The following is a 26183-nucleotide window of genomic DNA, read 5'->3' as shown; positions in this document are numbered from 1 at the left end:
GGGAACTTTAACACTTTTGCGTTATATTTTGAAATTTTAAATAAATAAATAATTTTACTTTTATATTTTAAAATCTGTTACAATCAAGTTTTTACTCTTTCCCATAATCAATCGTTGAATTCGTTTTAAATAAAAGTAATTAACTCTTAAACATGATTATCATATATAATATCTCAATTAAATACTATTAACAAATTAATCATTAAACTTAACTTATACATTAAAAATAATAAAATGATACAATCATTATACAAAGGATACAGTCTCAAAACAGTTGAAAAAAAAACAGACTATTCTACTAGTGTGTTTATTTCTATAATTGAATTCAAAGGTTCGAGAACCAACCACCACCCAATTGTCTGCCAATGGAAGTCAAGATACCAACAAAGTCTAATGTCTAATCATAACTCATAATCTAATCTTTGATTTTTTATTTTTTTTTTTTCTTCTTCTTCTTCTTCAAAATAATTGCTGCCCACCTCCAATCTTCTTCGTGCTGATTTGCACACTCAATTTTGACGATAGTGGGAAGTACTAATCGCCGTGTCATAGAAATAGATGTACAATTTTGAGGAACTATAATTATAAATTGTTTTTAGTTATCAAATACTTTGGATTAAAAATAAAAATAAAAATAAAAAACAAAAATATTACAAGATAATTAAAGATATTAAGTTTAATAAGAATTTCTAATGAATTAATTTTAATAAAATTTCAATATTCCTATAAACAAATAAAACGAGTCCGTAACACACAAAAGACAAAACATATCATAAATATCTGAAGACACACATTTTCCATTTACAAATGGGTCAATCTAAATTAGATCTGCTTGTTCAAATCTGACACTAACTAATGTACATATTAAACTTGAGTCTGTTATGATATGATAAAACACTATATTATATATTTCATACATTTGATGGTACGTATATTTACATATCCATGTATATGTACGTTGAAAGGGTCAAAATTAATAACCGGAAACATGAAAAACAGATTTATCCACTTAAACAATTTTTCCTAGTCAAAAGGGTCGGCGAGAATTTTGTGATTTTTTACCAGATTTACACAATCTGACCAACCATGGAATCCCGTTCAATTTTCTGTGTCTAACAAGTTGGACCAATTTATTTTATCCTCTTATGTCTTAAAAAAATAAGTCAGTGTCAAATTTTATCAGCCGCTATGCATGCTTTTCTAGTTTTTAAGTTCTGGCAACAGTGGAGCTTAAGAAACAACTAACGTTATGAAGCATCAAAAATTGGACCATGCAAAACTCAAAAGCAGAGAGGAAGTCTACCGAAAAGAGAAGCCCTCAACACTTCAAACACCAGGATGATATCATCTTACCCCGGCTACAACAATGAAACCACAATTGTTTACATGCTCCTCGACTAGAAATCAGCTGGGACACCCTCGTTATGTAATACTGGAAAGAAGCCGGAACCCCACTCGGTATGTAATTGGATCTCTTTGATGTTATCGGCAAGTGACCCAATAACATTGACATAGTCAGGGAACGCACGCAAAAATTTCTCACAAGGCCACACCCATTAAGGTCAGCAATAACATTTTAATTCGGCTGGCTCTGACAACAATATGGCTCACAAGTATATCTACTTTTTATGAAGTTTATAGAATACTTGATTTGAGCCATATTTAGCTAAACCCTTTATTCGAACGCACCAAAACAATCGGACAGAGGTGCTAAACCCAATCTAGACTTCAAACAATTTTTTGTCCAAAGAATGCACATAACTACTAAATCCCATAAGTGACCATCGATCACCTAGATCACCACCTGCTGCTCAACAGAGTAATCTTTTAGAGTAAAATGTATGAACTCCAAGCTTTTATCAACTACCCTCACAAGAATATATCATGTCCCCAATATATCTCCTGAAGCCAGTGGTCAACTAGTTCATACAAAAGACTACTCTCTTAAAAGCCACCAAAGTGCCACTAAACGATCAACAGGTCAGAGTAGAGTCCAGACGGATTAACCTCTGATTGGCAATACCGCATAGACATTTCATCATTTGCAAACACAAGAAAAGGGCATTGTCCAGGTCAGATAACCTCTGATTGGCAGTTACAGGTTTTCTCATTAACAAGCACAAGGGCAGAATTGAGGTACTGTAGGGTACCAAGTCAAGAAAGAAAACAGTCAACTAGATCTGACAACGCCACTAAGGGTAAGGACATTTATAACTCTTTAGAGTCTCAACTGCAAAATGGGGAGATTCACCCCAAGATGAAACATAAATCTTACCAGGCAGATCAGGTGGTTGGTTACCGGCAATGAACCTCCTATTTCTCTACCCTGATTACCTCTTGGCATGGGTATGAGCAGGGAAGAACCAAAAATGTTGCTGTTATCTCTTAAATACAAGGAAATAGACCCGCATGAAGTAGTTAAAATCCCTATTTATAAACGTTTTACAACATTGATTCCAGATCCCAGAACTCAAGACAATAAAAGAACGGCTTATAAATTAAGATAGCAAAACTACTGAAATGGATTCAAATCGATGTCAGTCTGAAGCAATTGAAAGCAAATATAATCCTTCACATTCTAATAAAGCACACACTTAAATGTCTAGCAATCGACCCAGAACTACAGAAAACACGCAGTAATTATCATCCTATGGAACTCGGAGTCTTTCAAATTCATGAGATCATCGCGTTGCTGTACCATTGCTCATTATCATAGACTTCCTGACTCGCGCAAATCCTACAGATAAGTGTCGTTCCAGTATTTAGCTTGTGATTCAGCGTCTCATAATGAAGTTTCTGAAAGAACACCTATTGGCGATTTATAATAAAAGGTCGCGGATAAAATAAATCATCAATCACCTGCAAAACTGCATAGTTCAACGTTTGCCACGATACCCAGCACCTGACCTCGCACCAGGATAGCGAGCGAATTGCAACCTTAACTTAATCGAGTCTCGGTCATGCTCATCGAATCTATAACCTGCAAAATTTAGTTTACTATTTACGCTGCATAGCTGACGACGCTTTGAACGAGTAATTAAGGTGTCAGTGGACAGAAGTTAAGTCGTGGATCATTAACTCATTTGCATCAACCTAAAATTCACCTTCAAAACGTTAATTGTTTCCAAAAAAATCTAGTTTGCGTACTAGGCCTAGCACTTTATACTGCAATTGGGAAGCCAGAAAGAACATAAAACACGCTTGCACCTTTCAACAATAAGTTTGACTAACCAGCCATTTTGTTTGCACCAAATGCATATCATAAAGGAGAGGAGGGGTGGGGGAATATCTGAGTCTTCTTTGCCTTAGAACCTTGCTTCTCCTGTCCTTGGATAGTTTGACTAACAGAAATGTATTATTACTATCAAATGGACAGCAAAGATAGAGCAGACACAGAAACAGAAAAGGGAGAAAAAACTAGGCTGCTTCTTCAAAGAAACCCATATAAGAGAGGCAAGTCTCGTCCCTTGACCTTTGATGAGCCTCAGAGTTTTTTTTTTTTTATAATAGCCCGTACACATTACTACGGACCTGAGGTCACTCTAGCCTTGTTAGGCAGTAGACTTATGTGCTTCTAAACCAACTGTTCAAGCTTTGGCCAGTAGGTTTACTTCAATACGATCAGGGAATGGAGCGAGAAATAAACAGTTGAGATATGATTGCATCAATAAAGATAAATAGATTAAGATAATGAATCAAGTACGCCTCCTTAGCATGATGAAGATAACTAGAGTTATGAGTCCATCTAGATTGAGGTAGAATATACAGACACAGAAGTGATAACATGAAGAACACAGTACCAACAATGACAACAATAATCATCCCCATGAAACATTCAATAGCGCAGAGTAGAACATATGAGATTCATCGACCTAGTTTATCTCCTTCAATGCCAAATCTATAATATACTTGAGAATTTTTCTTAGAATTAGATACATTTAGAAAACTAATACTTCTAACTTCCGAAACTTATCTTTCACTTAATTTTATTGATAAAATCTACAATCTAACACTTACTACTACACCATATGTCGTCCCACCCAGCATTTTAGGCTGAGGAATAAGGCTAACCAAATTTATTTGAATTTCTTCCGGGTTTTGAATTTTTTGTACTTCCACCAATAATAAGAATAACTCAACCAAAACTGTAGAAGATCACTGAGGTCTGAGATAATGACAAACATTCTTTTTCCACAGGAACATCTATTTTATCCTCGGTGTATAACGGCAGCACAGTAGGCCAATGGACCAGAGGATTAACATCTGAGGACTTCATTGTTTTCGCTATTTGTTTCGATAGAGAAATACACCATGTCTACAGCAATTAATCACTGACGATTGGGAGATAAAGTATCTTTAAAAAAAAATTTACTCCTAGACCTTAGTGTGCTAATAAGATTTTAACTTGTCAACCCACCTGCTCTAATCAAACACTCAGTCATGAGTCTCTCGCTTCTGATCCCTCCTCACTCCTTTGCTTTTATTATACTCAAATGCACACAGTTACCAATGCATGTTCCACATTAATGACACAAGTTAGCCTAATACAACGAAGTTAGTCAAAAGAATAAAGAATTTCTTTATGATTATTTTTTATGCTTAATATTCTACATACTAGAAGTAGAAATTTATATGCATATCAATCTCACCTTGTAAAGCATCCATGGCAGTAGCTGCATGGGCAGGACTAACAAAATCAACAAAACAAAGTATCAGTGGATCCCCACCAGCCTGCAGATCACATTAGCCCACAAAAATATCTAATTTACATACCTTTATATTGAAAACTAAAAGTTGGCTGTGAACAGAGGAAAAGATGGGGACAGTACATGAAGCAGAAGAGGTATGAACTTACATGTCTGGATTCCTTGCTAACGAGTCTCACTTCTTTGTAGCCAACAAAAGGACGGAAAATATCTTTAAGCTCCAGTTAAAATCACAACAGAAAAAGGAAGAATACCAGGCATTGCAAGCATAACATACGCTAATTAATGAAAGGATACGAGCTACTTCCCGTCGTGTACAATCAGAAGGTAAACCCTCCACAAACAAGGTACTTGATGCATCAGGAGGAAGGGCAACCTCTGACCTTCCACTGCCAAGCCCCAAAGACCTGTCTTTTACTACTGGGTCCACACCCCCAAGACCTGCCAATCGCGGATCATCGACAGCACGACTAGATAATCCTCCAGCAATGGATCTAGCAGACTGCCCCCCACCATATGATGAAATTTGCTGGAACATGATTTGATCACATTAGCTCTAATCATATAGCCATAGATAAAATGGCCAAGGAATTGAGGATTCATACCGAACTTCGCAGGTAACGGTCATAGGATGCTCCAATGGAATCAGTATCTCTCATTCCACGGAGAGCCAGTCGGTCATCTTCACGAGAAAAATAGCTTGAGGGCTCATGACCACCAGGGAGATCTACAAAACAAAGCACGTGTTCAGTGAAAACAGCAATTAAGGAAAAGAAGAAGAAGAAGAAACAACTATCAAAAATAATGTACAGGAAAAATGAAACATTAGCAAGAGGAAATAAACTGCTGTACAATATTGAGTTATTCAGCCGGATTATTGTTCCTTGAAGATCCATCTCCAAAGCTTTCTATGATTACCAGGATGATTGTAAATCAAAGACGTAAAAAGTGTGGTGGGAAAAAGGAATTATCAAAGCGGTCATCAAGTCCACAGAAATGCTAACGGGTGTATATACCATTCCCAGGCAAAGGAATACCACGTCAAACTCAGTCATTCCAATAGAAGCTTATATGATGATATTCTGACCTGATCACTTACTCTTTGATGCACATAGAACATAAAACCCAAATCAGGAACTACTTTGCAAATGATCACGGAACTTCTGAATAATGGTTACAAACTTGGACAGGAAAGAAAAAAGGCAGGTCATGGAATCCATAGTCCAAGTTTTAAAAATCCACCATAGGTTTAGAAGCCTAACGGCTTGTAGTAACTCTAATTTTAAACGTGAGACCACAGGTAATCCAATTAGTACATGCAGTAACTACCTTCCACATTAACCAATGAAATGAAAACCATAAAGCCCATAAACAGAAGCATCAATTTCTTAACAGACAGCAGCACTCATCAGATGCTACTAGTCCATCACACCCATGAAACTGCCAACTCTTATTAGACAATTGTTCAACCAAAATAAGCCTGGATTCAGGACTTGAACCAAGAATTACACAAAGCTGAATGTTTCCCTCACAGAAATAGCAACAGTTATAGAGATTATCATACAGCCAAAATCAGTCAATGGATGGCCTATAATTAAACAGGCAATTTGCTAGTTCTTAAACCAAAATCAATTAATCAGGGATAGATTTTTCAAGAATGCCAAACAAGTAACCACAAGTTCACTGAGACCCTGCTCTGGATCCATTGACCAATCAATGCCTTCAAAATGTACAGAAACTCGTGTCCTCTTATAATTTGACACCAAAACCAGAGATACTCGCATACTCATGCCAAATAATTAGATGTGAACCAGAACACTCGAGGATTATGGCAAAGGCCACAATTGTTTGAAATTTCTAAGACCAGCTCAGTAACAATTATCCTGTGAGTTCAACCACATGCCTGACAAAAACCGATAAATTTGTCCCACAAACATCAAAACGAACAGCTGACAAACAGAACTCCCATGCCATCAGTTGACTGTTTAGTCTTCATACAATTCAACCAAGCAAGTCCAGGTCTAACTTTGAAACTGAAAGAAAACCCATGAATGCTGTGATAGAATAGTTAACAATAAATGGAGTTCCGTTTTCTTGCTTAGGTAAACTAAACATCGACAGACGAAATGGAATAAAACGGATGCTAAAAGACTAGGATAATAAAAACCCTAATTCTGACCAGAGCCAATCGAGTAGTAGCAAAATTCCTAATTGAATGATAAAACTTAAAAATCGATCAGCGAGGTTTACCATAATCAGAGCGAGGTCGTTTCCCGACGAGAGACGGGATCGATGACGGTGGTGCTTGCCTTGAGTCTCCGTATCTCCAATAAGCATCCGCCATCTAAGATAGAGAAGCGCGAGGAGCAGGTGAAAGAGACAATAGACTCTAGGTTCTTTCCCCAGAAACTGAAAAAGCCCGGTGGATACAGAAAACAGCAATCGGGATTCTTCTCCCCTTATTGAGAGAGTCGAAGAAATGCGCAGAAGGTTTTGGTACTTGCTAAGCTTTATTTCCTATTTTCTCTGTTCTTTTCTTTTTTTATTTGTCTGAGAATTCGTTTTTGTTTTTTCTCCACTGTTTTTTATTGGCTTAATTGCAAATTAATTTTCAATAACCTTAAATTGATATTTATAAATATTTTTTATTTAATTTGTCTTTTATATTCTTATTAAAATACCTTTATTATAAATTATTATAATTTTGTGTGATTTTTTTATTTTAATAATTTAAAATTATTGTAATAACTGAGTTTATAAAATAAATAAATAAAAATGTAGAGGAGGAGGGAGAGAGTGATAGGGGACGTTTCAGATTAAGGGATGTGAATGGACAGTTATGATGAGTTATCTAAATAGGATGAGAAAATGAAGGAAAAGAGGGGAAAAAAAAAAGAAAGGGAGAAGAGAGGAGAAGAGGCACTCGGTTGAGGAATAGAGAGAGAGCTGAAAAATAATGAGACGATTAAGGTGATCGAGTGAGTTATTGTTGTGGTGAGGACAATGGAGGCAAGAGATATTATAAATTTGAATCTTAAACACTAAAAATGGCAATTTGTAATTAAATCTTATATTGTGATGAGTTTTGTATAATGAACCCTAAAAGATTGTGAGAGAGCCAACAGAGAGGTTAGGGAACTGTGGAATCTTAGGAGAGTCGGTAAGAATCAAATTGAGAGGATGAAGGATGGTAGGTGAAATGGTGAGGAACTCGAATGGGAGGAATTAGTGGAAATGAGACCGAAAAGGTGTATATATGTATATTGCGGTATGTGTATATACACCCTACTATCACCAAAGAGAAATAAATTCATAAATGTAGAATTTCAGCAAGTAAGTGTATGAATACATATAGGATAGTGCTTGACAGTCACTAAAGAGAGAGGAGGAAACCAGAGTTGTTGAAGTTAGGCTAGGAATATAGTATGGAATATGGAATGTGGTGGTTGGAGTGTCCTGAGAGGGACGGTTAGGAGAGATGAAAGAGAGAGAGAGATACATGGGAGGGTAAGAGGAAAACAGGAAGTGTGGTATGGACGTATGAACAGTGTGTATGTTATTAAATAAGGGGGAAGTAGTTGTGTGAAGTGAGGGGAGGGAGTGATGGAAACAATCAATAACAGTGTATGTGTGTGTATATTACATGACAAGTATAATGAATATGTAAAAATTGTATGGACTCTATTGATTGTACATGTGTGTGGATGTGACAATGAACTACTTTATATACTGATTGAATATGTATGCCTATATGAAATATTATGCGTATTTGTTGAATATGCATGCATATATGATGACTTATTGTGATTGTAAAAATTGTATGAATGTAGTCTTGGTACTTTTCAAATGTGGGAATGCCGATGTAGGCTGTTGATGGTTGTTAATAATGGAATATGGGGAATCACCAATATTGGAGATGTTTGGGGGTTTACCTGAAGGGTAACGGTATGAGTGTGTGGCCAGTTTGGGATCAATTATTGGCGAAAATGGGGATAAGTTAGATCGCCGATATTAGTGATGACTGGGGATTACTATAAAGGTAACGGTGTGAGTGTGTGGTCGGGTTAAGGTTGATGGTGGGCGAGAATGGGAATAGGTTGGATCACCGACATTAGTGATGGATGAGGATTAACTGAAGGGTAACGGTGTGAGTAGGTGGCCAGTTTATGGTTGATTCTTGGCAGGAATAGAGGTGAGTTGGATCGTCGATATTTAGCAATGGTTGAGGGTTACTTAGAGAGTAATGGTGTGGATGTGTGGCTGATTTATGGTCGAGTGAACAAGTACTTTTGGTACTGTTGTTGTGGCTTATAGTGGTGACCTTACGTGGTAAGAGTTGACAGTCTTCTTTCAAAGAGAGTGGTGGTTGTATTGGTGGTAAACACGTAAGGGGAGAAGAGTGCAGGTAGGGGAAACGACAGGTAGGGGAAACGAAGAGGATAATGGAAGTAAGAATATAGGAAGTAGGGCACTAATGTAGGCGTTTAATTGGGTTTTCATGCCATGTTTATAATTCGAATTTATTTTACTGAGCTTGTGTATGCTCATTATCTATCATTTACAGATGACGTAGTACAAAAAACTATATCAAAGCTGCATTCCTCTGAGATTAGCATATAGAGGAGAATGAATGGGAAACGTGAGCAGTGAACCGAAATATTTATATAGTTAGTAGAAAGTAGACTAATCTGAAATGAGAATTATGTAATTGTGATCTACAATATCAATAGACATATAATAGAGAAACTTTAAACACAAAATGATTATATTTAAACAATTATTATATAACGAATTACATTATTATGAGAAAATTTATAAAATAGTATATATCATGTATTGTATGCAAGTAGAGTCGTCGTAACGCATTTAAAATTAAAATAAATATATATTTTTTATTTTAAATGCTCATTTTCTTTCTATTTTTTAACATAAAAAAATAAAATAATTTATTATATTTTACTTTAAAAAAAAAACTCAGAAAATAATTCGATCAAATAAATTAATATTGTTATTAATTTTTAAAAATATTCAAATACAACATAACTATTTTTAATTTTTACTGCAAAATTACAAAAAATTAGACTTTTTTAAATAAATAAAAATATTAATAATTATATTATAATAAAAAATTAAAATTAACTTATAATGTTCGTTAAATCTTTTCGTATATTAATTTATTGATGTATTTAAAATATTTTTTTATTAAACATTTATTATTTATATTCTCACCATATAAATTAAACAAAATTAAGTTAACCAAACACAAACTATTGTTATGTGACAGTAATTTCGTAAATATTACGGATGACGTGTTATTTTTTTTATTAATTATATAATTAACATATTATTCTATTAAAATTTGTATTGCATTTACAATAAATAATATATTATTCTATAATTTGTGGGTATATTATAATTTAATATTTAATTAAAACTGTGTTAGTAAAATTGCGATAACTAAATTATTATAATATCAACGAGTCACAACGAACGGATGGAATAAATATTGTATTAATGATATTGTAGGTATATTATAATGTATTGAATTAATATTATGGAATAAATATTGTATTAATGATATTGTAGGTATATTATAATGTATTAAATTAATATTGGTCCGTGATGTTTAAATCAATTGGGTTTAATATTTAATTTATTAGTGCGTTAATAATATTATAATAACTAAATTGCTACGATATTAACAAATCATGATGTATTCGGACCAAATGAATATTTTGCGATGTTTTTAAAAATTAATTTAATTTAAATAATTACAATTTACTAAAAAAATTATATATTTAGTAATTATCTGTAAGACCCAAATTTTTTTATTTTTTATTTTTTATTAATTTTAATTTATATTAAAATTTTAGTTTAATTTTTTAATATTTAATTTATAAAGTTTTAATTTAATTTAATAAAAATAAAAATAATAATAATGATAAAATAGGGTAAAATTATTTTTTGAATTTATTTGAAATTGATTTTGGAAAAAAAATGTGAAAATTTGAATTATAGGAGTGTTTTTGAAAAGAAAATCAGAAACTAGGGGTGAAAATACAATTTAAAAAAATTGTGCCACGTCAGCAGCCCCCGGCCAACCAGAACATGCCGCGTGGCAAGGAAGCTGACGCGGGAGACCACGCGGGACGGAGCCACATGAGCGATCCGCGTGCACGCGATCGAACGGTCCAGATCTCACGTGTGCGGACAGCCCAGATCTTATGCGCACGGACGGCCCAAATATCACGCGTGCGGACGGCCCAGATTGAATCACGTATAGATGATCCAGATTGCATCGCGATGGACGGCCCAGATTTATTCCTATTTTAATTGCGATCGGACGACTTAAATTAAATCGTGATAGATGGCTGAGATTAAAAGGGGAAGGTTATAAATAACCTCACCCACACCCGACCCCAAACCCTAGCCGCTAGTACCCTCGCCGGAGAAGAAGAACCAGTCACCAGAGGAGCCGGCCGCCGCCACACCGGAGGGTTTTCCGACTGCTAAACGAGGTAAATTTTCTCTCACTGACTCGTTTTTCGATGCTGAATCCGCCCATGGCCAAATCGGAGCCAAACCATCGGTCAATCAGCCGAAAAACACCGCCGAAGTCCAGCGGCGCCGCCGCGTCTTCCCTCGATTTTTGCCTCCGATGAGGCCCTTCTCGGTTTCCGTTCGATGTAATTTTTATACCACGGTGATCACCGTCCTTTTCTCTACAGGTTGACTGGAGTAAAACATCAAACCACGACTTGCGCCGGAGAAGCCGCCGCACTTGAGAGCTCCGCCGCTAGTAAGTCTCGGTTTTTTGTGATTTTTTTGCCCACCGAGGGCCCTAGGGTTGTTTTATCGCAGGAACCAATGCAGATTTGGCCGAATTCGACCTAAAACGGCTGAAAATAGCCAACCCGAGGCGGATCGCCACCGCGGGCGGCGGTGCCGTCGCCGGAGCATGGCGGAGCCGCTGTGCCAAAATTTTGATATTCACCGAAAAGGGGCCCTAGGTCTGATTTGAGATTTTTTGGGACACGTGTAGGTACCGGTAGTGCATTTTATTTTCCTGAAAAAAATTCAAGAAATTTATGGACAACCCGTAGACGCATTGTAGAGCCGATTTCAGACCCCGAAATAAGTAAGGATTTCTCACTATGTTTTCTATCACGGTATTAAAACGCAATAAATAATAAAACGACATTTCATGAATTAATACATGTGTATAATTAATTAAAGTTACTAATGGTGCCCGAATCTGATGTATTTTCGATCAGTTGTTGTTTGATCTATTTTTCAGCTTTAAATGCAGTATGGTATTTGATGTATTTATTTTATGGTTACGTATGCATGAATCATGGTTTATGTTATTATGGTTTGAATTATGGTGAACCCAATGTTGTGTTATTTTGTTTGGTGTTCATTATTGGTTTACGTGTTTATATTTGATTCGATAATTGAGATCAAGGAAAATGGAAAAAGGTTATGTGAATTGATAAATGGATAATGTTGACAGCCTGACTAGATATTCTGGGAGATGGTGGACGGACCGAGTCCGTAGGGAACCCTACCGGGAACGTGGTCTCTCATATCAGACGGGGTATGGAGACCTTATGTGTTTTGGCGTCCATACCGGACGGGGTATGTGAACGGCCCGTTTCACCCTCATACCGGACAAGGTATTGAGGTTTATGGTTTTGGCGCCCATACCGAACGGGGTATGGGGACGGCTCGTTTCACCCTCATACCGGACGGGGTATTGAGGTTCATGATTTTGGTGCCCATACCGGACGGGGTATGGGGACGGCCCTGGAATCAGATAATTAATGTTAATGGTTCACGTGTAGCGGGGACCCCCTATGGATCCCCATGGATACTAGTATGCTGGTAAAAGAGGAAATTTGTTGTCTGATTATTGAAATGCAAAAGTATGATATGAGTTATGTTACAAAGTGTATATGATTTTATTATGGTCATAATACTATTGTTTTCATATGTTATTTTCACGAATCTCACCGAGGTAAGTGGACAGTAAAAATTTTTATTATTAATAAATGAATTTGTTATAAATTATGCTCAATTGGTCGTTTTTGTTTTCTACTAATTTTTATTTTTGTGGCAGTGAGATAATGTGATGTCTTTACTGGGCTAGTGTAGCTCATTCCTTACTTAACCATTTCAGATCAGAAAAACATGGTTTCTAAGCCCGTTCCGCAGGAAGACGGCGAGTTAGACGTCTAGAGATTTTATAGTTCTATTTATAATTTTTATTTCGAGTATTTATTTTAATTAGCTTATTCTTTCATACATTAAATATATTTTTGGTTATTGTGTAAAGGATGTTAATTAAAATTTTTATTACACTTCCGCATTTAAGATTTTTAATACATATATCTTCATTTAAATTTTCGGAGCCGTTACATTATCTTCTAAATTATTTTTTTCGTTTATTCTAATATTAAAACTTGGTGAGCAAGTAATATATGTAAAACTGGTCTTCTAATTATATGCATGTCCGATCATATAAATCTATGTATGTATATATTATTTTTCTATATCATATGGTTTATCAAACATCAATAATATTAATTTGTATTTTATAGTTTAAATAAGTTTAAATTATATTTTAATTTGTATAATATATTATTATATTATTATTCCAAAATTATTTGTCAATTGTCATCACTCACACCTAACCTTATCTCTTTTCAACCTTTCTCTTCTTCCACGAAAGTAGCTACAGGATATCAGTATCAGCAAGTCAACATCAGAAATCGATCAATAAATCTCCATCGTTGCTCTTGTTTTCTTTCAGTGTTTCAAAGCAACTCGCTTCCTTCTTCCGATCTGGTATCATCTTCTTCGCTTCCTTTTTCCTTTGTTGTTTTTACGGTAATTAATGGCGGAAACCGGCGGTTCTTCCTTGTATAGTTGCAGAAACTGCCGAAATCCACTTGCGTACGCCGAAGATCTCTTATCTAAAACTTTCAAGGTAATAAGATCGACACAGCTTTTCTCTGATCCGTATTATTTCCCGATTATGATTAATTCACAGTCTGGTGTACGATCTGCATAATTCAGTTGATAGAATACGACTTTACATTTTGAATTGAATCTTAACAGTTTTCGCGATTCAACTACTATGTATTGTAATTTTATTCGTACATCTCGAATTACCTTTATTGCTACATCAAAAAAACTGTCCGATCATCACTCGGTAAAATGACATCACTCGATAATTCATTTTACTTAGTTAACGAGTGCTGAATCTTGTTGTTAGGCAAAATCGGGAGCGGCTTACATGTTCTATCATGCAATGAACGTTGTGATTGGGCGAAGGGAAGACAAACTGTTAATTACCGGTAATTTTAGCATAGCTCCTGTTTATTGTAGTAAGTGCGGAGTGGAGCTCGGCTGGAAATATATTCAGGCTTATGAGCGAAGCCAAAGGTACAAGGAAGGCAACTTTATTCTCGAGAAATTGAAGATAATCGAGGAATTCGCCTGATATTTTGGCATATATGCGTCTCTCTCTCTATATATATATATATCGTAATATGTGTGACATACACATATATACATGCAGAAGAAACTATGCCACATGTGAAATTTATTACCGTTAAAAAAAGGTGTTGATAAATGATTGTATTTTTCACTTATCTATGAAGCTATTCTAGTAAATTTACACAATCGACAAGTGAAATTTATATTATATAGTTATTCAACTTATATATATATGTTTTATATTAAAAATATCGGTTCATAATATTTGATTCAGTAAAATTAAATATTTAATTTATTAATATATTAAAAAAATTACAGCGATCAAATTTAGTTAAATACGACTAAAATTTTAAATTTTTTTAATTAAATAATTATAATAAATTAAATATTAAATATAATTTTTTTATATAAAAAATATAAAAATTATATCACGACCGGGTTATTAATTTAGTTATCTCTCCGAATCTATAATATTGAATGTGCATTTTTAGTTCAATTTATTTGGTAATATCTTTATTTTTTATTGCATTATAATTTATTATATATTTATCGATAAATTACAAATTTTAATCAAATAAATTAAAGTTTGTTGACGTATACGACACTTGTTGCAATTGATACGGATGGTATATATAAATTAGAATTTCTAAATTTAATCAAATATTTGTATATAAGTAAAAAAAATATATATAGTGACTTCTTGTAATTATAATTTAGATTTTACTATTTTTCAATAAAAATTTCCAAATTATTTAAATATATAATAAATGTGTAAGTTAAAATTATTGTTTTAACCTAATAATTTTTAACTTTTAATTTTATGGAAAAAAATCCCAAAATTTTCGTTCTGAAAGTGATCATACCTGAACTAAAATATTTCAATTTACTAGGAAAAAAAAATACATATAAATTTTAAATTGATAAATTGTGTAAAAAAACTAAAACATTCCGACGCCAAAACGCCACATTTCTCGACTGCGTATTCCTTCTGTTTCCATTTCCACGGTGCTGACGGGCAGATCCGAAGTTTGGGTAACCTAACATTCTCACTCTGAAACGCGAAGAGGAACCTTTTCTCTTTCTCGCCAGACATCGACTTCCCGTATCCTTCTAGAGATCATCGATTATAAGCAGCAGGTTGGAGCTTTTTCTCCCCCTTCTCAGTTTTGTGTATGTGCTATTTGTATGTATAATGGAAAGATCTTCTTGTTGATTGCTTGGTGCTTTTCGGTCTGTCTTTTTACTGTACATATGTATAAGTATCGGTGAGATTGTTCGGGAGTTTTTCTCTGCCGGGAAAATGAGGTGCGCATTGGTGGAGTTAGTCCTTGATTTGGCTGGTATCGGCTTGTTGGTTATTATGTTCTATTATTTGAGCTGTTTTTGGTTGACTGGTATTGGATTAATAATGGAGCTTTGCTTTTTGATTTTACACGATTTGTGGAAAATTGGGATAGCAAAGCTTCACTGAATTGAGTAGTGTTTACTGTACCATTGATTGGACTAGTTTTATTTGGAGGATGCAAAAACTACGTGCAAGACAAGAGAGCCACTCTATTGTGGATTGCTTGGCAATTTGAATGATCATTGTTAAGGATGTTACTGTGGATAAAAACCTTATTGGAACTTAAGTGTATGGATATGGGTTGAGGATCCGCATGTATTAGGAAACTTCTATGCAGTGAGTATTTGATTGTTAAACTCGTAGTTTATGTTGCAGTATGAGTATTTTGTTTTTGGTGCGCTAATATTGGTAGATTGAGGTTTGTGTGGGTGTTAAGAGTGACATATAGATGGACGACTGTGCTGAATGTGTTTATCAACAGTATCGATCCAACTAGATAGGTGAATGCGTCAATCTGCCCTGGATGATTGTTTCACTAATTTCCAGTTGGTTTGCTAATTTTCTTATGTCATTGTTCAGATATTCTGCAGCAATTACTTTTATCTAGAGTAAATTTATTGGAGAGGTGAACCATGGCATATGCATGTCATATTATCAATCACTCAAAGAAGGTAACCATAATTTTAGTCCATGTCTCGTATCTTACAGTTTAATTGAGTGTCAATTCTTTGTAGTAAGATTCATTCATATTGAAGGCTTTTCTCTCTGTTTTCCTTTCTGAGGTTCATGCTGTTTTTTTTTTATTTTTGATGCACTTGTTGATTGCTGAGATTTACTTTGATGTTCTCGCTTCAAAACTTAGTATGCCAATTATCATAAATTGAAAGCTTTATGTTTTAGCATGATCCTTGTGTAAATTCTGCAATGCTTGCAAAAGTTGCTCCATCAATCCTCCTATATTTATGTGCCATCTCTAAATTCTTTCTCTCTAGCTGCCATAGCAACTCTAGGTCATGCTCTGGCTATGATACAATTTGATTTTGGTAGGAATGGAGTAATTTGAGGAATCCAGTTGAGGAATTAAAAAATCCACCTACTTGGATTAAAATTCTGGTTATTCTGGAAAGTACTGAGAAAATTTTTTCTCAATAAAATGAAATTCTGAATATAACAGCTCCGGAGTGTTCAAAGGAAATAAATTATAAATTAAGCACGGAAGCAAAATGAATGGTTAAGATCTACATTTCTTGTACAATAATTTAAAGTACCGAATAGTATTACGAGAATTATCATTTTGAAAAAAATATAAAAAATTAAGGAAATAAGCGGAAAATAAATAAAACTAGTATCCTACTCGCAACTCTTTTGTGGATCGGATTTTGGATTCTGATTCTCTTAATCTGAAATTGTTAAATAAGAGATGAGGTACAGTAGTTCAGTAAGAATATCAGATTACTCATCGACACAGAAATGAATATTGATAGAAAATCAAAACAACTAATGGAATACTTAATTAAATAAATACATTTATTGACAATAAAACCATTTACCGTCCACTTACTACAGCGAAATTTATAAAAACAAGCTAAAGAGACAATAACATAACTCTTGTCATGATTTTATATGCAATCGGTAACTTGCACACATTATAATTGCATATTCAATAAATTAAACAACAACTGTCCCTTTCCATCAGATTGCTGGTATCCATTGAGATTCATAGGGATATCCTCGCACGCGTGAACCTTTTCTTTTAACATTCTCAATTAACGAGCCGTCTCCATACCCCGTCCGGTATGAGCGCTAAATTACCAAGTCTCGATACCCCGTCCGGCATGAGACAACGTTCACGGTAGGGTTCCCTATTGTACCCGGTTTGTCCACCATCTCTCAGGATATTCAGTAAGGTCGCCGTTTCATTCATTCACTTAATCACACAGTTCTCATTTACCTTTAATCTCTAGTTTCCTAATTCAAACGTAATCACATAAACAAACAAACATGCATCACGAAATGCAATAAAAACCATAAATCGATAAATGAGATATTATTATGCATTCAAACTGTAAAATAAATCGACAGAAATCAATAGAGAATAATTTCCGGTTCTTGTTCAATTAGTAACCCGTAATTAATTATAGATATTTTTTAAATTACACCAAATTCCGTATTATTAGTTATTTAAATTTCAATTTTATAACAGAAAATAAAGTGATAGATTTTTACACAATTTGATATCCGAAAAACTAAACTGTTGACTGCGTCTACTGGCGGTCCCCGTGTTCCTTGAATTTTTGTTCGGGGATTAAAATGCGCTATAAGTACCTACAAATGTCCCAAAAACCCAAAATTAGTCTCAGGATCTATTTTTGGCAAATTCCGGAATTCCGACATGGCGGCTCCACCGTGCTCTAGCGACGGCGCCGCCGCCGCCGCCCGAGTCGGTGGTCGGCCTCGGGTCGGCTGTTTTCCGCCGATTTTGTATCAATCCCTGCAAGAAAACACATTAAGAGGTCTCGATTGACCGAAAAAATACAAAAAATCGAAACTCACCGGCGGCGGAGCTCTCTAGTGCGGTGACTCCTCCGGCTCATGTTGCAATTGAGTGTTTTGCTCCGGTCAACCTGTAAAGAATGAAACGGTGATCATAATGGTGGAAAAATTACGCAGAACAAGAATCGGAAAGGGGCTCATCGGAGATGGTTTTTGAAATTTCTCGCGGTTTTCGGCCAATCAACCGGTCCTTTTTTTTCGATTTGGCTATAGAGGTGTTTAAAATTGAATTCCGAGTAAAAAAATTTTTTTTTATCTCTTTTGGCAGTTGGAAGTAGCTCCGGCGCGGCGGCTCTCCTTCCCGGCGACGGGGTCTTCTTCTCCGGCGAGGGTGTCTGGCAGCAAGGGTTAGAGTTTGGTGTGAAGAGAGTTATTTATATCCGTCCCCACTTAATTTGGGCCGTCCATCGAGTTTGATTTGAACCGTCCGATCGTGATTAAATAGGGAGTAATCTGGGCTGTCCGATCGAGTTTAAATAGGAAGTAGATCTGTACCGTTGATCGCGTTCAAATCTGGCCATCCAATTGCGTTTGGAGAGGGAACGCATCCAGGTCGTCCGTGCGCGCGGGAACAGATCTGAACCATTCGATTGCAGGCACGCGGATCGCCCGTGTAGCCTCCCACGTGGCACCCATCAGCATCCGTTGCCACGCGGTGCGTTCTATTTCATCGGGGCTGCTGACCGGGCACCCTACGTGGCACAAGTTTTCTAAATTGCATTTTAACTCCCGTTTTTCAATTTTTCTTTCAAAAATACCATCAGAACCCAAATTTTTACAAATTTTTCCCAAAATCGTTTTCAATTTCATCCTCCATCAAATTTCTTTCATTTTTACACTAAATTAAAATTAAAAAATTGTAATTATAATTTAATTTAATTTATATTAAATTAAATTCGGGCATTACACTGAAAAATCTGCCTTTTCCGGTGTTAACATGATGTTTAAAGACTATTAATTATGCTACCATTAAAACTAGGAAACATACTCAATATAATATAAAAAAATCTTTTAACTTTTAGTTAGAAATGTTTTACAATTTATTCTTCAAGAATTATTTTCAAAAAAATTTACTCTTCAAGAGCAAGGAATTACCTCTAGAAAAAAAAAACAAAGAGGAAAATTTGGGGGTGCCCATTGTTCCAAATTGCCTTTTGGAAGGTTGAGTTATCTTCTATCTTGGAGGCATAGCCTTGAAAATGGATTTTTTTTAAAAATTCTATGATTCATTATCCATAAAAAAAAAATAAATCAGCAATAATGTCACAAGCGTCTGCATTCTGTAAATGCCTAGGCTTGTGCTTACCTATTCTGTTTGCTATGTTTTCCTACAATGAAAAAATGTTTTCTGGCTATGGGATTTAGATATTCTATTAATCAAATTGGAAGAAGCATGCACATTGTTTCACTTATTGTAATTTTTGCAGTTACGGAGTCTTCCCTACTTGCTTCACCATGAACATGCAGTATTGGCTCGCTGGTTTTCAAGTGATGCGAATAGATGTTTTGCTAAGCAAGAAGGTACTTAACTAGTATTAGTGGTATTGCCTGTTAGCTAGTTGATCTGGAAATTTATATTGCCTAGCAGATTTGTGGATATAGTTAGTAAATGTTATTATTTTCCTATTTCTGGTGCTTGCATGTCTTGAAGATCTATCATGAATTGGCATGTCATAGGCAGGCAATTGCAAAAAGGTATTAGGAAATTAGCATATGCAATTGAAGCTGATATGTAATTCTTTTTATGTGCTTCCGAACAAAAAAGTTTCTCTTTATGTGAAGAATGAGAATTACAAGTTTTAATGACTGCATTATTTTTGTTTGTAATGATTATAAGTGCATCTATATAGCGAAATGCATGTTGTTCTGAAATTGCTATGTTTATTTTCCCTGAAATAGAAGCAAGCAGTAGCTTGAATGTTTTGCAGCCAGGCTTTAGCACAGAGTATTTCTTAGTTTGTCGATTCTTAAGTCTTCACAACTTAATCTTCCAAAAGTCTTCTGTATGAGGTGGCAAGCCCCTTTTCATAGGGGTAGATGCTTGGTTGTATACCCTGGCTCTATACTTCTGGATTACTGACCACGTTCTCACCAATGTTGAAGAACTTTAGGATAATATTTATGCAAAGAGGTTTGTTTTGTCAAATAATCTTTTGCATTGGGCTACACCGCCTCATCCTTGTGAATGTGACCTTTTGTTTTTGTTTAAAGAAAGGTGGATAAAGGCCATATCTCAGAAAAGATGCCTAAAGACGTAGTCAAATGCTTTTGTGCTTCACGGTGAAGAAATTGATGGTTGTTTGTCCCTTTAGAGGACGACCACAAGAAGTATCCAAATTTTTAGGCTTCAACTGTTAGAGGTCTGTAAATTTTGCTCCTCCCCATTAGAGTAAAATATTTTAATTTTTCAGATATAATGAAGATTCGCTGCTATGATTATGTGCCTGTGGAGAGAGTTTCCAGATCTGCCACCAAGCATACTGTAAGTCCATTTCATGTATCTATTAGCATCAGAGAATAACTTGTTATATTTTAAGTGATTGAAGATTTCACAAGTACCCTTGTTACCTTTGATAAATTTATTTTCTTAATGGAATTTCGTCGTGGCAAAATAGCAAACATGATGCTTCTTGATTGTAGGTATCATTGTTAGGCATGAATAAGAGTCTATCAGCGATGTCAAGAATAGGAAATACGGTGGCTGGATCGTTATTCAGTAAAGAGTTTTCAAGGTTATGTTTGATGTTCTCTGTAACATTTTCGAATCCTTTCTTAGTTATAGCAGCTGATTTTTTTCTCCTCTATACCCATGACCAGTTTACTTCTCTCAAGGAGAGGATTTTCATCTGGTTCAGGTATAGTCTACAGCCTTGTTGCTTTTAAATTTCCTTTTATCTTTTTCTTTTCCTTTGATTTTATGGTTCCTTTTATTTTTTTGGTGGGGGGAAGGTGGTTAGTGGCTTCTAACTATTTATATGATGAGACTTTTGCTTCCTTGTACAGCTGCAGCATGAACAATACCATTGATGTTAGTAGCCTTTAGATTTGGAGTGCCAATGACTGATATACTTACACCTTTTCATCTTTTGCTCCAAAAAATTTATATTATGTTATAGTTTAGCTGCTGTTCCACCACTGTTTTCTGAAAGTAAGGTTAATTTAAATTTTGATATTTTTGGTAAGACCTATCTTTGTAATAATGATGAACTTCGCTGTTCTATATGCTTTATGTCTTTGCCTCCTTGGACCTGACTGCTTATTGCACTTTAAAATTTATTAATAGGAAGAATTGATTTTTTATTTGCTCAAGGGTGAGATAGAGGAAGAGAGTGCTAATACTAACTGATGTATGTCTCGTATTGATAAGAGTGAGAAACTCAAGGAATAGAATGGCAAAAATTGAGGGAAACCTGCAAGTAGAAAGGCCCTCCTTCTGTATCTAAAAAAGTAATTATTTATGTTTCTAAATCAGTGTCTAGAGACCTTTATACAGCGAACATTTCTTTTTGCAATCCTAATAACGTTCTAAATTCTAAATGAGAGACTTCATAAAAGCTGCAATAGGTTACTAGATATTGGTGAGCTTGTATATGATTGTCTAGTGATCTTCCTAAGGAGCAGTTTATAATGTGTTTCAGATTTCCCTCCACATCACGAGATTGGAATGCCATCTCTCTCACCAACAATGACAGAGGTATTGACTTTTACTGAAACTGACCACAATATTGTAGCTTTTTGGATATATTGTGTTCTAAGCTATTTCTTTCTAATGTGCAGGGCAATATAGCTAGGTGGCTGAAGAAAGAGGGCGATAAAGTTTCTCCTGGTGAAGTACTCTGTGAAGTTGAAACTGTAAGGCTCTTGTAATACTATCTTTCCAATTCTTACACTTGATGAAATCTCTTGTTTTTCTTGTTCACATTGAAAATTTGATTCTCTCTTATTTTGATTTATATCTGAAGGATAAAGCTACGGTTGAGATGGAATGCATGGAAGAAGGCTATCTTGCCAAGATAATAAAGGGGGACGGATCCAAAGAGATCAAAGTTGGTGAGGTAATGAATTGTTGTGTATGCAAAGTCTAGATGCTTATCAATGTATTTTTTTTTTCTCCCCTTCTGGTTCTCTTTTTTCTGTTAATTCTCTTCAAAGTTGCATGTAAAGATCTTATGGTTGTTTGTGACACACCCTTTCTTTACCCTGTCATCTCCTCATATCAACAAAAGATAGAATGGCACTCTATTTGAAGACTTGTAATTATGTGTTAATGCCAATTTTATTTTATTTCTAGGTCATTGCTATTACAGTTGAAGAAGAGGAAGACATCTCAAAGTTTAAAGATTATAGTCCTGCATCTGATGCTGGTTCTGCTGCTGTAAAAGGGCCTTCAACTCCTACCTCACCCAAGCAGGAAGCAGTGGAGGAACCAGTCAGTGCATCAGAGCCAAAAGTTTCCGAGCCAAAAGTTTCCAAGCCCAGCACTGCTCCTGCCGAAGATCGTATCTTTGCCAGTCCTCTTGCTAGGAAGGTGGCTGAAGAGCACAATGTTAGTCTATGAAGTGACACAACTGACTTTGAGTGCAATGGCATGTCACCTGTTAGCAATGCGAGTCATGATAACTAACTGGTGTTTGATTTGCTTTTCCCAAAATTAGATACCTCTTTCAAGCATCAAAGGAACAGGTCCTGATGGACGCATTATAAAGGCTGACATTGAAGATTACCTAGGTATCACATTCAGACTTTCACTCTTTAATTATTGATATAAGTACCTCAATTTACTTTTTATCTGGTTTCTGTTCTTTTTTTCTTTTTTTTTTCGGAAAAAAAAAAACGCTGCTCAATTTTAATTTGAATGCTATTTTCGTTCCTATTTTATATAATTGAAACTGAACCATAGTAAACCTTAATAGTTTTCCTTGTGATACAGCTTCTGGCAAAAAGGGTGTTTCAGCTGCAAGTGCCAAGGCTAAGGATACAAAAGGTCCAGCTTTGGATTATATTGACACACCTCCTTCTCAGATAAGAAAGGTAACACCTGGAAAATCCATTTTTAGTAAAGCTGGATTATATAGTTTCCAAAAGTTTGATTTCTTTTTAATTTTGGGGATTGAGTGATTTGTAATTAATTTCGGTTGGTCCAAATGAGAACAACCTCAGAGATGCTAGCTGATGTTTGTTAAACAATGAAATTTCTCATTCTTTTATATTTTTTTTCTTTCGGATTAAGTCGTTTTGTTGGTTTACCTTGTATTAAAGCCTGGGGAATTTCTTGCTTGTTTATTGTGAGTTGGTCGCACCTGTGACTTCTATAATGCACCTCTTTCTCTTGATCAATTTAATGGTCCTTTGTCTACATACAAACTAGTGTCCATCACTTTGTGATTACTCTAAAATTTAATATTTTTGGGATGATTTTGACAGGTTATAGCTTCCCGTTTATCACTCTCAAAGCAGACTATCCCCCATTATTATCTAACAGTAGATACATGTGTTGACAAACTCATGGAGTAAGTGTAGTTGTCTTTGTACATAAAATCTAAGCTGCATTTGGCATTAGTGATGATACAATCTGTTTTTCTATTTCCTGCAGGCTAAGGAGCCAACTCAATTCAATACAAGAAGCTTCTGGGGGCAAGCGCGTATCTGTAAATGATCTTGTTATTAAGGTACCAACTCCCTTGCGTATAATTTGACCTTTTTGATTCTCTAAGTGGACTACATATTGCTAGTTATCACCTCCTAGTTCATTTGGACAGTGGTTAGGAGCAAAATGTTGAGGACATGGTACTGATCCCTTTAGGTACTCACAATTACATCTTAGAGGCTCTACTTATGATTTGATGGGAGAACGGTAACGAAAATATGTCTTGTGTGTGTATGACCTGCCATTAATTTTCTTCCTTGTTCCTGTTCCTGCAAATTAAAGATGTTGCATATTTTTGTAACTGTACTTCCTGGGATGTCTTACATGGCCAAATGTCTTTAAAATTTTGCTTATGCTATCAGATTTTGGAGAGTCACCCCCTTTTAACATACACGTGCTATTGTACTATGGAATTGAAACTTGAATTTAATTATGTAGAAAGCAAAGTTGCAATTTTTCCCCAATTTGACGTGCGTACAAACACCGTAAACGCAAGATTTTCTTTGTTTTTTTTTTTTTGGCTTGGCTACATCTAGGATTTCTGAACATTGCAGGCTGCAGCCTTGGCTCTTCAAAAAGTTCCTCAGTGCAATAGTTCATGGACAGATGACAACATCCGCCAGTGAGTGTATCATTGGTGTAGGTTCGCGATTGCATTTGATGTCCCAATTCTTACTCCAATTCTCTTTTTCAGGTATAAAAATGTGAATATCAATGTAGCAGTCCAGACAGATCATGGGCTCTTTGTCCCGGTCGTCAAGGTGAATTTCAATTCTGCTTTCCCAATGTACAATTCCTTTATTTCAACTAACGTATTTGCTTACAACTATTGGTAACTTTCAGGATGCTAACAAGAAGGGTTTATCTAAAATTGCTGAAGAGGTCAGGCACTTGGCACAAAAAGCAAAGGAAAATAGCTTAAAGCCAGAAGAGTTCGAGGTTGGACCTTTGTTGTATTATTTCCTTGGGCATAGTTCATAATAAAGTCATGTCATGGGATTAAGAATACTCAGCATTGCGTTTTCAGGGCGGCACATTTACAGTGTCCAATTTGGGAGGTCCCTTCGGTATCAAGCAATTCTGTGCTGTTATTAATCCTCCTCAGGCAGCAATTCTTGCAGTTGGAACCGGTAAGATGAGCATGAATCATTGCCAATCTTATAAAGTGTTTGGATCAGTTTGAAATATAGAAGCTTACGAGTTATGGAGTTTATAAGTTCTTCAACAATGGTATCAGTTTATAGGCTACTATAATGTTTGGGTAATAAGAGCTATTAAGATTTATTAGCTTCTCAACGTATTTGGTAAAGAGAGTTTTTTATTTGCTAGTTTTGTCCAATGAAGAGAATTATGATAGATTATATAGGAATAAAATTTTTAAAGGTCTTAAACAATATCTTAGTCTTTTACTTTATTGGTACCAGTTTCTTCTTGAGAGCTTCTGAACTATGTAATAAAAGTTACACCCTCATAACTTTCTTAAAATTACTGTTATAAGAGCTTTATATGTTATCAAACTTGTAGTTTTTTGTTATTTACCAAACAAGTATTGAAATATAAAATGTTGTGAGAGCGCGAACCCAGATCAATAAAAAAATAAGTTAAGCCAAACACCATACTTTCTCGTGCTTCACGTTATAATTATCCATGTTTGTGCTATTTTGAACAGCTGAGAAGCGGGTCGTTCCTGGTACGGGTCCCGAACAGTTCAAATTTGCATCATTCATGTCTGTGACATTAAGCTGCGATCATCGTGTAATAGACGGTAGGTTGTTTTAAAATGGCATGTCATTTTGATATATGCTCATGTATGGTGTAACCCTACATCAATTTGCTTGGTTTCATCTTTACAGGTGCAGTTGGTGCAGAATGGCTGAAAGCATTTAAAGGATACATTGAAAATCCAGAGTCAATGTTGCTCTAAACTACTAATTGGTGGTAAATGAGCCATACTCCTAGTTATTACATTTCGCTTTTTGGTTCTCCTGTTTTCACGAGAAACACCAAACTCATTCACAATCCAACTGTTTCATCCGGCTGGTTGTTTTACTCTCAAGACTGTACTGCTTGCTTTCTTCCGCCATAATAGTGTAAAGCAAAGTTCAAAATCTTTGAATAAAAGAGAGGAGTGTTAGAAACTAAACTGCTAGATTGTATACCGGGATTTTGCTCCGGAAGAGTGTAATGACACCCTTGAAGCAGAGATCACGCTGCCCTGATTTCCCGATGTTGTATACCAATTACACATAATTTATGGTTTCTAGATATTGCACCTCACTCGTAAAAATCAGTTAGCCAAAGGGGGCGAAGTTGAGGTCGTGTTCTTGAATATAGATTATATAGCTTTCCTGTTATGAGTTACATTATCTGAGATTATCTTATCAACCATGTGTTTCGCCCTACAGGAGTGATTTATCACTGCATAATTTTA

At 35.3% G+C, this 26183-nt stretch overlaps 3 protein-coding genes across 5 annotated transcripts; 2 read left to right on the top strand and 1 right to left on the bottom strand.

Moving 5' to 3' along the window:
* Positions 1-195: 195 nt before the first annotated feature.
* LOC110823130 (RNA-binding protein 1-like) lies at positions 196-7251 on the bottom strand. 3 transcript variants are annotated; one of them, XM_022053441.2, is made up of 7 exons: positions 6957-7246; positions 5312-5433; positions 5004-5235; positions 4856-4917; positions 4650-4731; positions 2860-2980; positions 2416-2737 (listed from the first exon to the last, which is right to left on the bottom strand). In XM_022053441.2, the coding sequence occupies exons 1-6, from the start codon at positions 7048-7050 to the stop codon at positions 2877-2879; spliced, it is 696 nt and encodes a 231-aa protein (XP_021909133.1). In that variant the 5' UTR covers positions 7051-7246; the 3' UTR covers positions 2416-2737; positions 2860-2876. The 3 variants fall into 3 exon arrangements, with proteins under 3 accessions (XP_021909132.1, XP_021909134.1, XP_021909133.1); XM_022053440.2 differs by lacking the exons at positions 2416-2737; positions 2860-2980 and adding an exon at positions 196-576 and having other exon boundaries at positions 6957-7251; XM_022053442.2 differs by lacking the exons at positions 2416-2737; positions 2860-2980 and adding an exon at positions 196-534 and having other exon boundaries at positions 6957-7250.
* A 6226-nt stretch (positions 7252-13477) lies between these two features.
* LOC110823305 (protein yippee-like At4g27740) lies at positions 13478-14393 on the top strand. Its single transcript, XM_022053668.2, has 2 exons — positions 13478-13695; positions 13984-14393. The coding sequence occupies exons 1-2, from the start codon at positions 13603-13605 to the stop codon at positions 14209-14211; spliced, it is 321 nt and encodes a 106-aa protein (XP_021909360.2). The 5' UTR covers positions 13478-13602; the 3' UTR covers positions 14212-14393.
* Positions 14394-15173: 780 nt separating this feature from the next.
* Positions 15174-26106, top strand: LOC110823275 (dihydrolipoyllysine-residue acetyltransferase component 2 of pyruvate dehydrogenase complex, mitochondrial-like). The gene is made up of 20 exons (XM_088210949.1): positions 15174-15344; positions 16132-16223; positions 19533-19626; positions 20517-20587; positions 20746-20837; positions 20923-20960; positions 21744-21799; positions 21883-21957; positions 22068-22160; positions 22397-22651; positions 22761-22833; positions 23036-23136; positions 23530-23615; positions 23699-23774; positions 24307-24374; positions 24447-24513; positions 24596-24691; positions 24780-24882; positions 25422-25517; positions 25606-26106. Exons 2-20 carry the CDS (start codon positions 16185-16187, stop codon positions 25674-25676), a joined length of 1650 nt encoding a protein of 549 aa, XP_088067075.1. The 5' UTR covers positions 15174-15344; positions 16132-16184; the 3' UTR covers positions 25677-26106.
* The last annotated feature ends 77 nt before the right edge of the window (positions 26107-26183 follow it).

This window comes from Carica papaya, chromosome 9 (genome assembly GCF_054855325.1).
Source record: "Carica papaya isolate Zhongbai chromosome 9, ASM5485532v1, whole genome shotgun sequence".
Lineage (NCBI taxonomy): Eukaryota > Viridiplantae > Streptophyta > Magnoliopsida > Brassicales > Caricaceae > Carica > Carica papaya.
Note: the sequence above shows the minus strand (reverse complement) of the source record. Positions and strands in the feature narration are given on the sequence as shown.

Excerpts from the sequence above, each read along its gene's own strand:
- LOC110823130 (XM_022053440.2), bottom strand. The coding sequence starts at position 7,050 with ATGGCGGATGCTTATTGGAGATACGGAGACTCAAGGCAAGCACCACCG. Across the intron at positions 4,918-5,003 it reads TACACGACGGGAAGTAGCTC|ATATTTTCCGTCCTTTTGTT; the intron begins GTATCCTTTCAT and ends TGGAGCTTAAAG. Across the intron at positions 4,732-4,855 it reads TTAGCAAGGAATCCAGACAT|GCTGGTGGGGATCCACTGAT; the intron begins GTAAGTTCATAC and ends TGTGATCTGCAG.
- LOC110823305 (XM_022053668.2), top strand. The coding sequence starts at position 13,603 with ATGGCGGAAACCGGCGGTTCTTCCTTGTATAGTTGCAGAAACTGCCGA. Across the intron at positions 13,696-13,983 it reads TCTTATCTAAAACTTTCAAG|GCAAAATCGGGAGCGGCTTA; the intron begins GTAATAAGATCG and ends TCTTGTTGTTAG.
- LOC110823275 (XM_088210949.1), top strand. The coding sequence starts at position 16,185 with ATGGCATATGCATGTCATATTATCAATCACTCAAAGAAG. Across the intron at positions 22,652-22,760 it reads AGGTGGCTGAAGAGCACAAT|ATACCTCTTTCAAGCATCAA; the intron begins GTTAGTCTATGA and ends TCCCAAAATTAG. Across the intron at positions 24,692-24,779 it reads TAAAGCCAGAAGAGTTCGAG|GGCGGCACATTTACAGTGTC; the intron begins GTTGGACCTTTG and ends TTGCGTTTTCAG.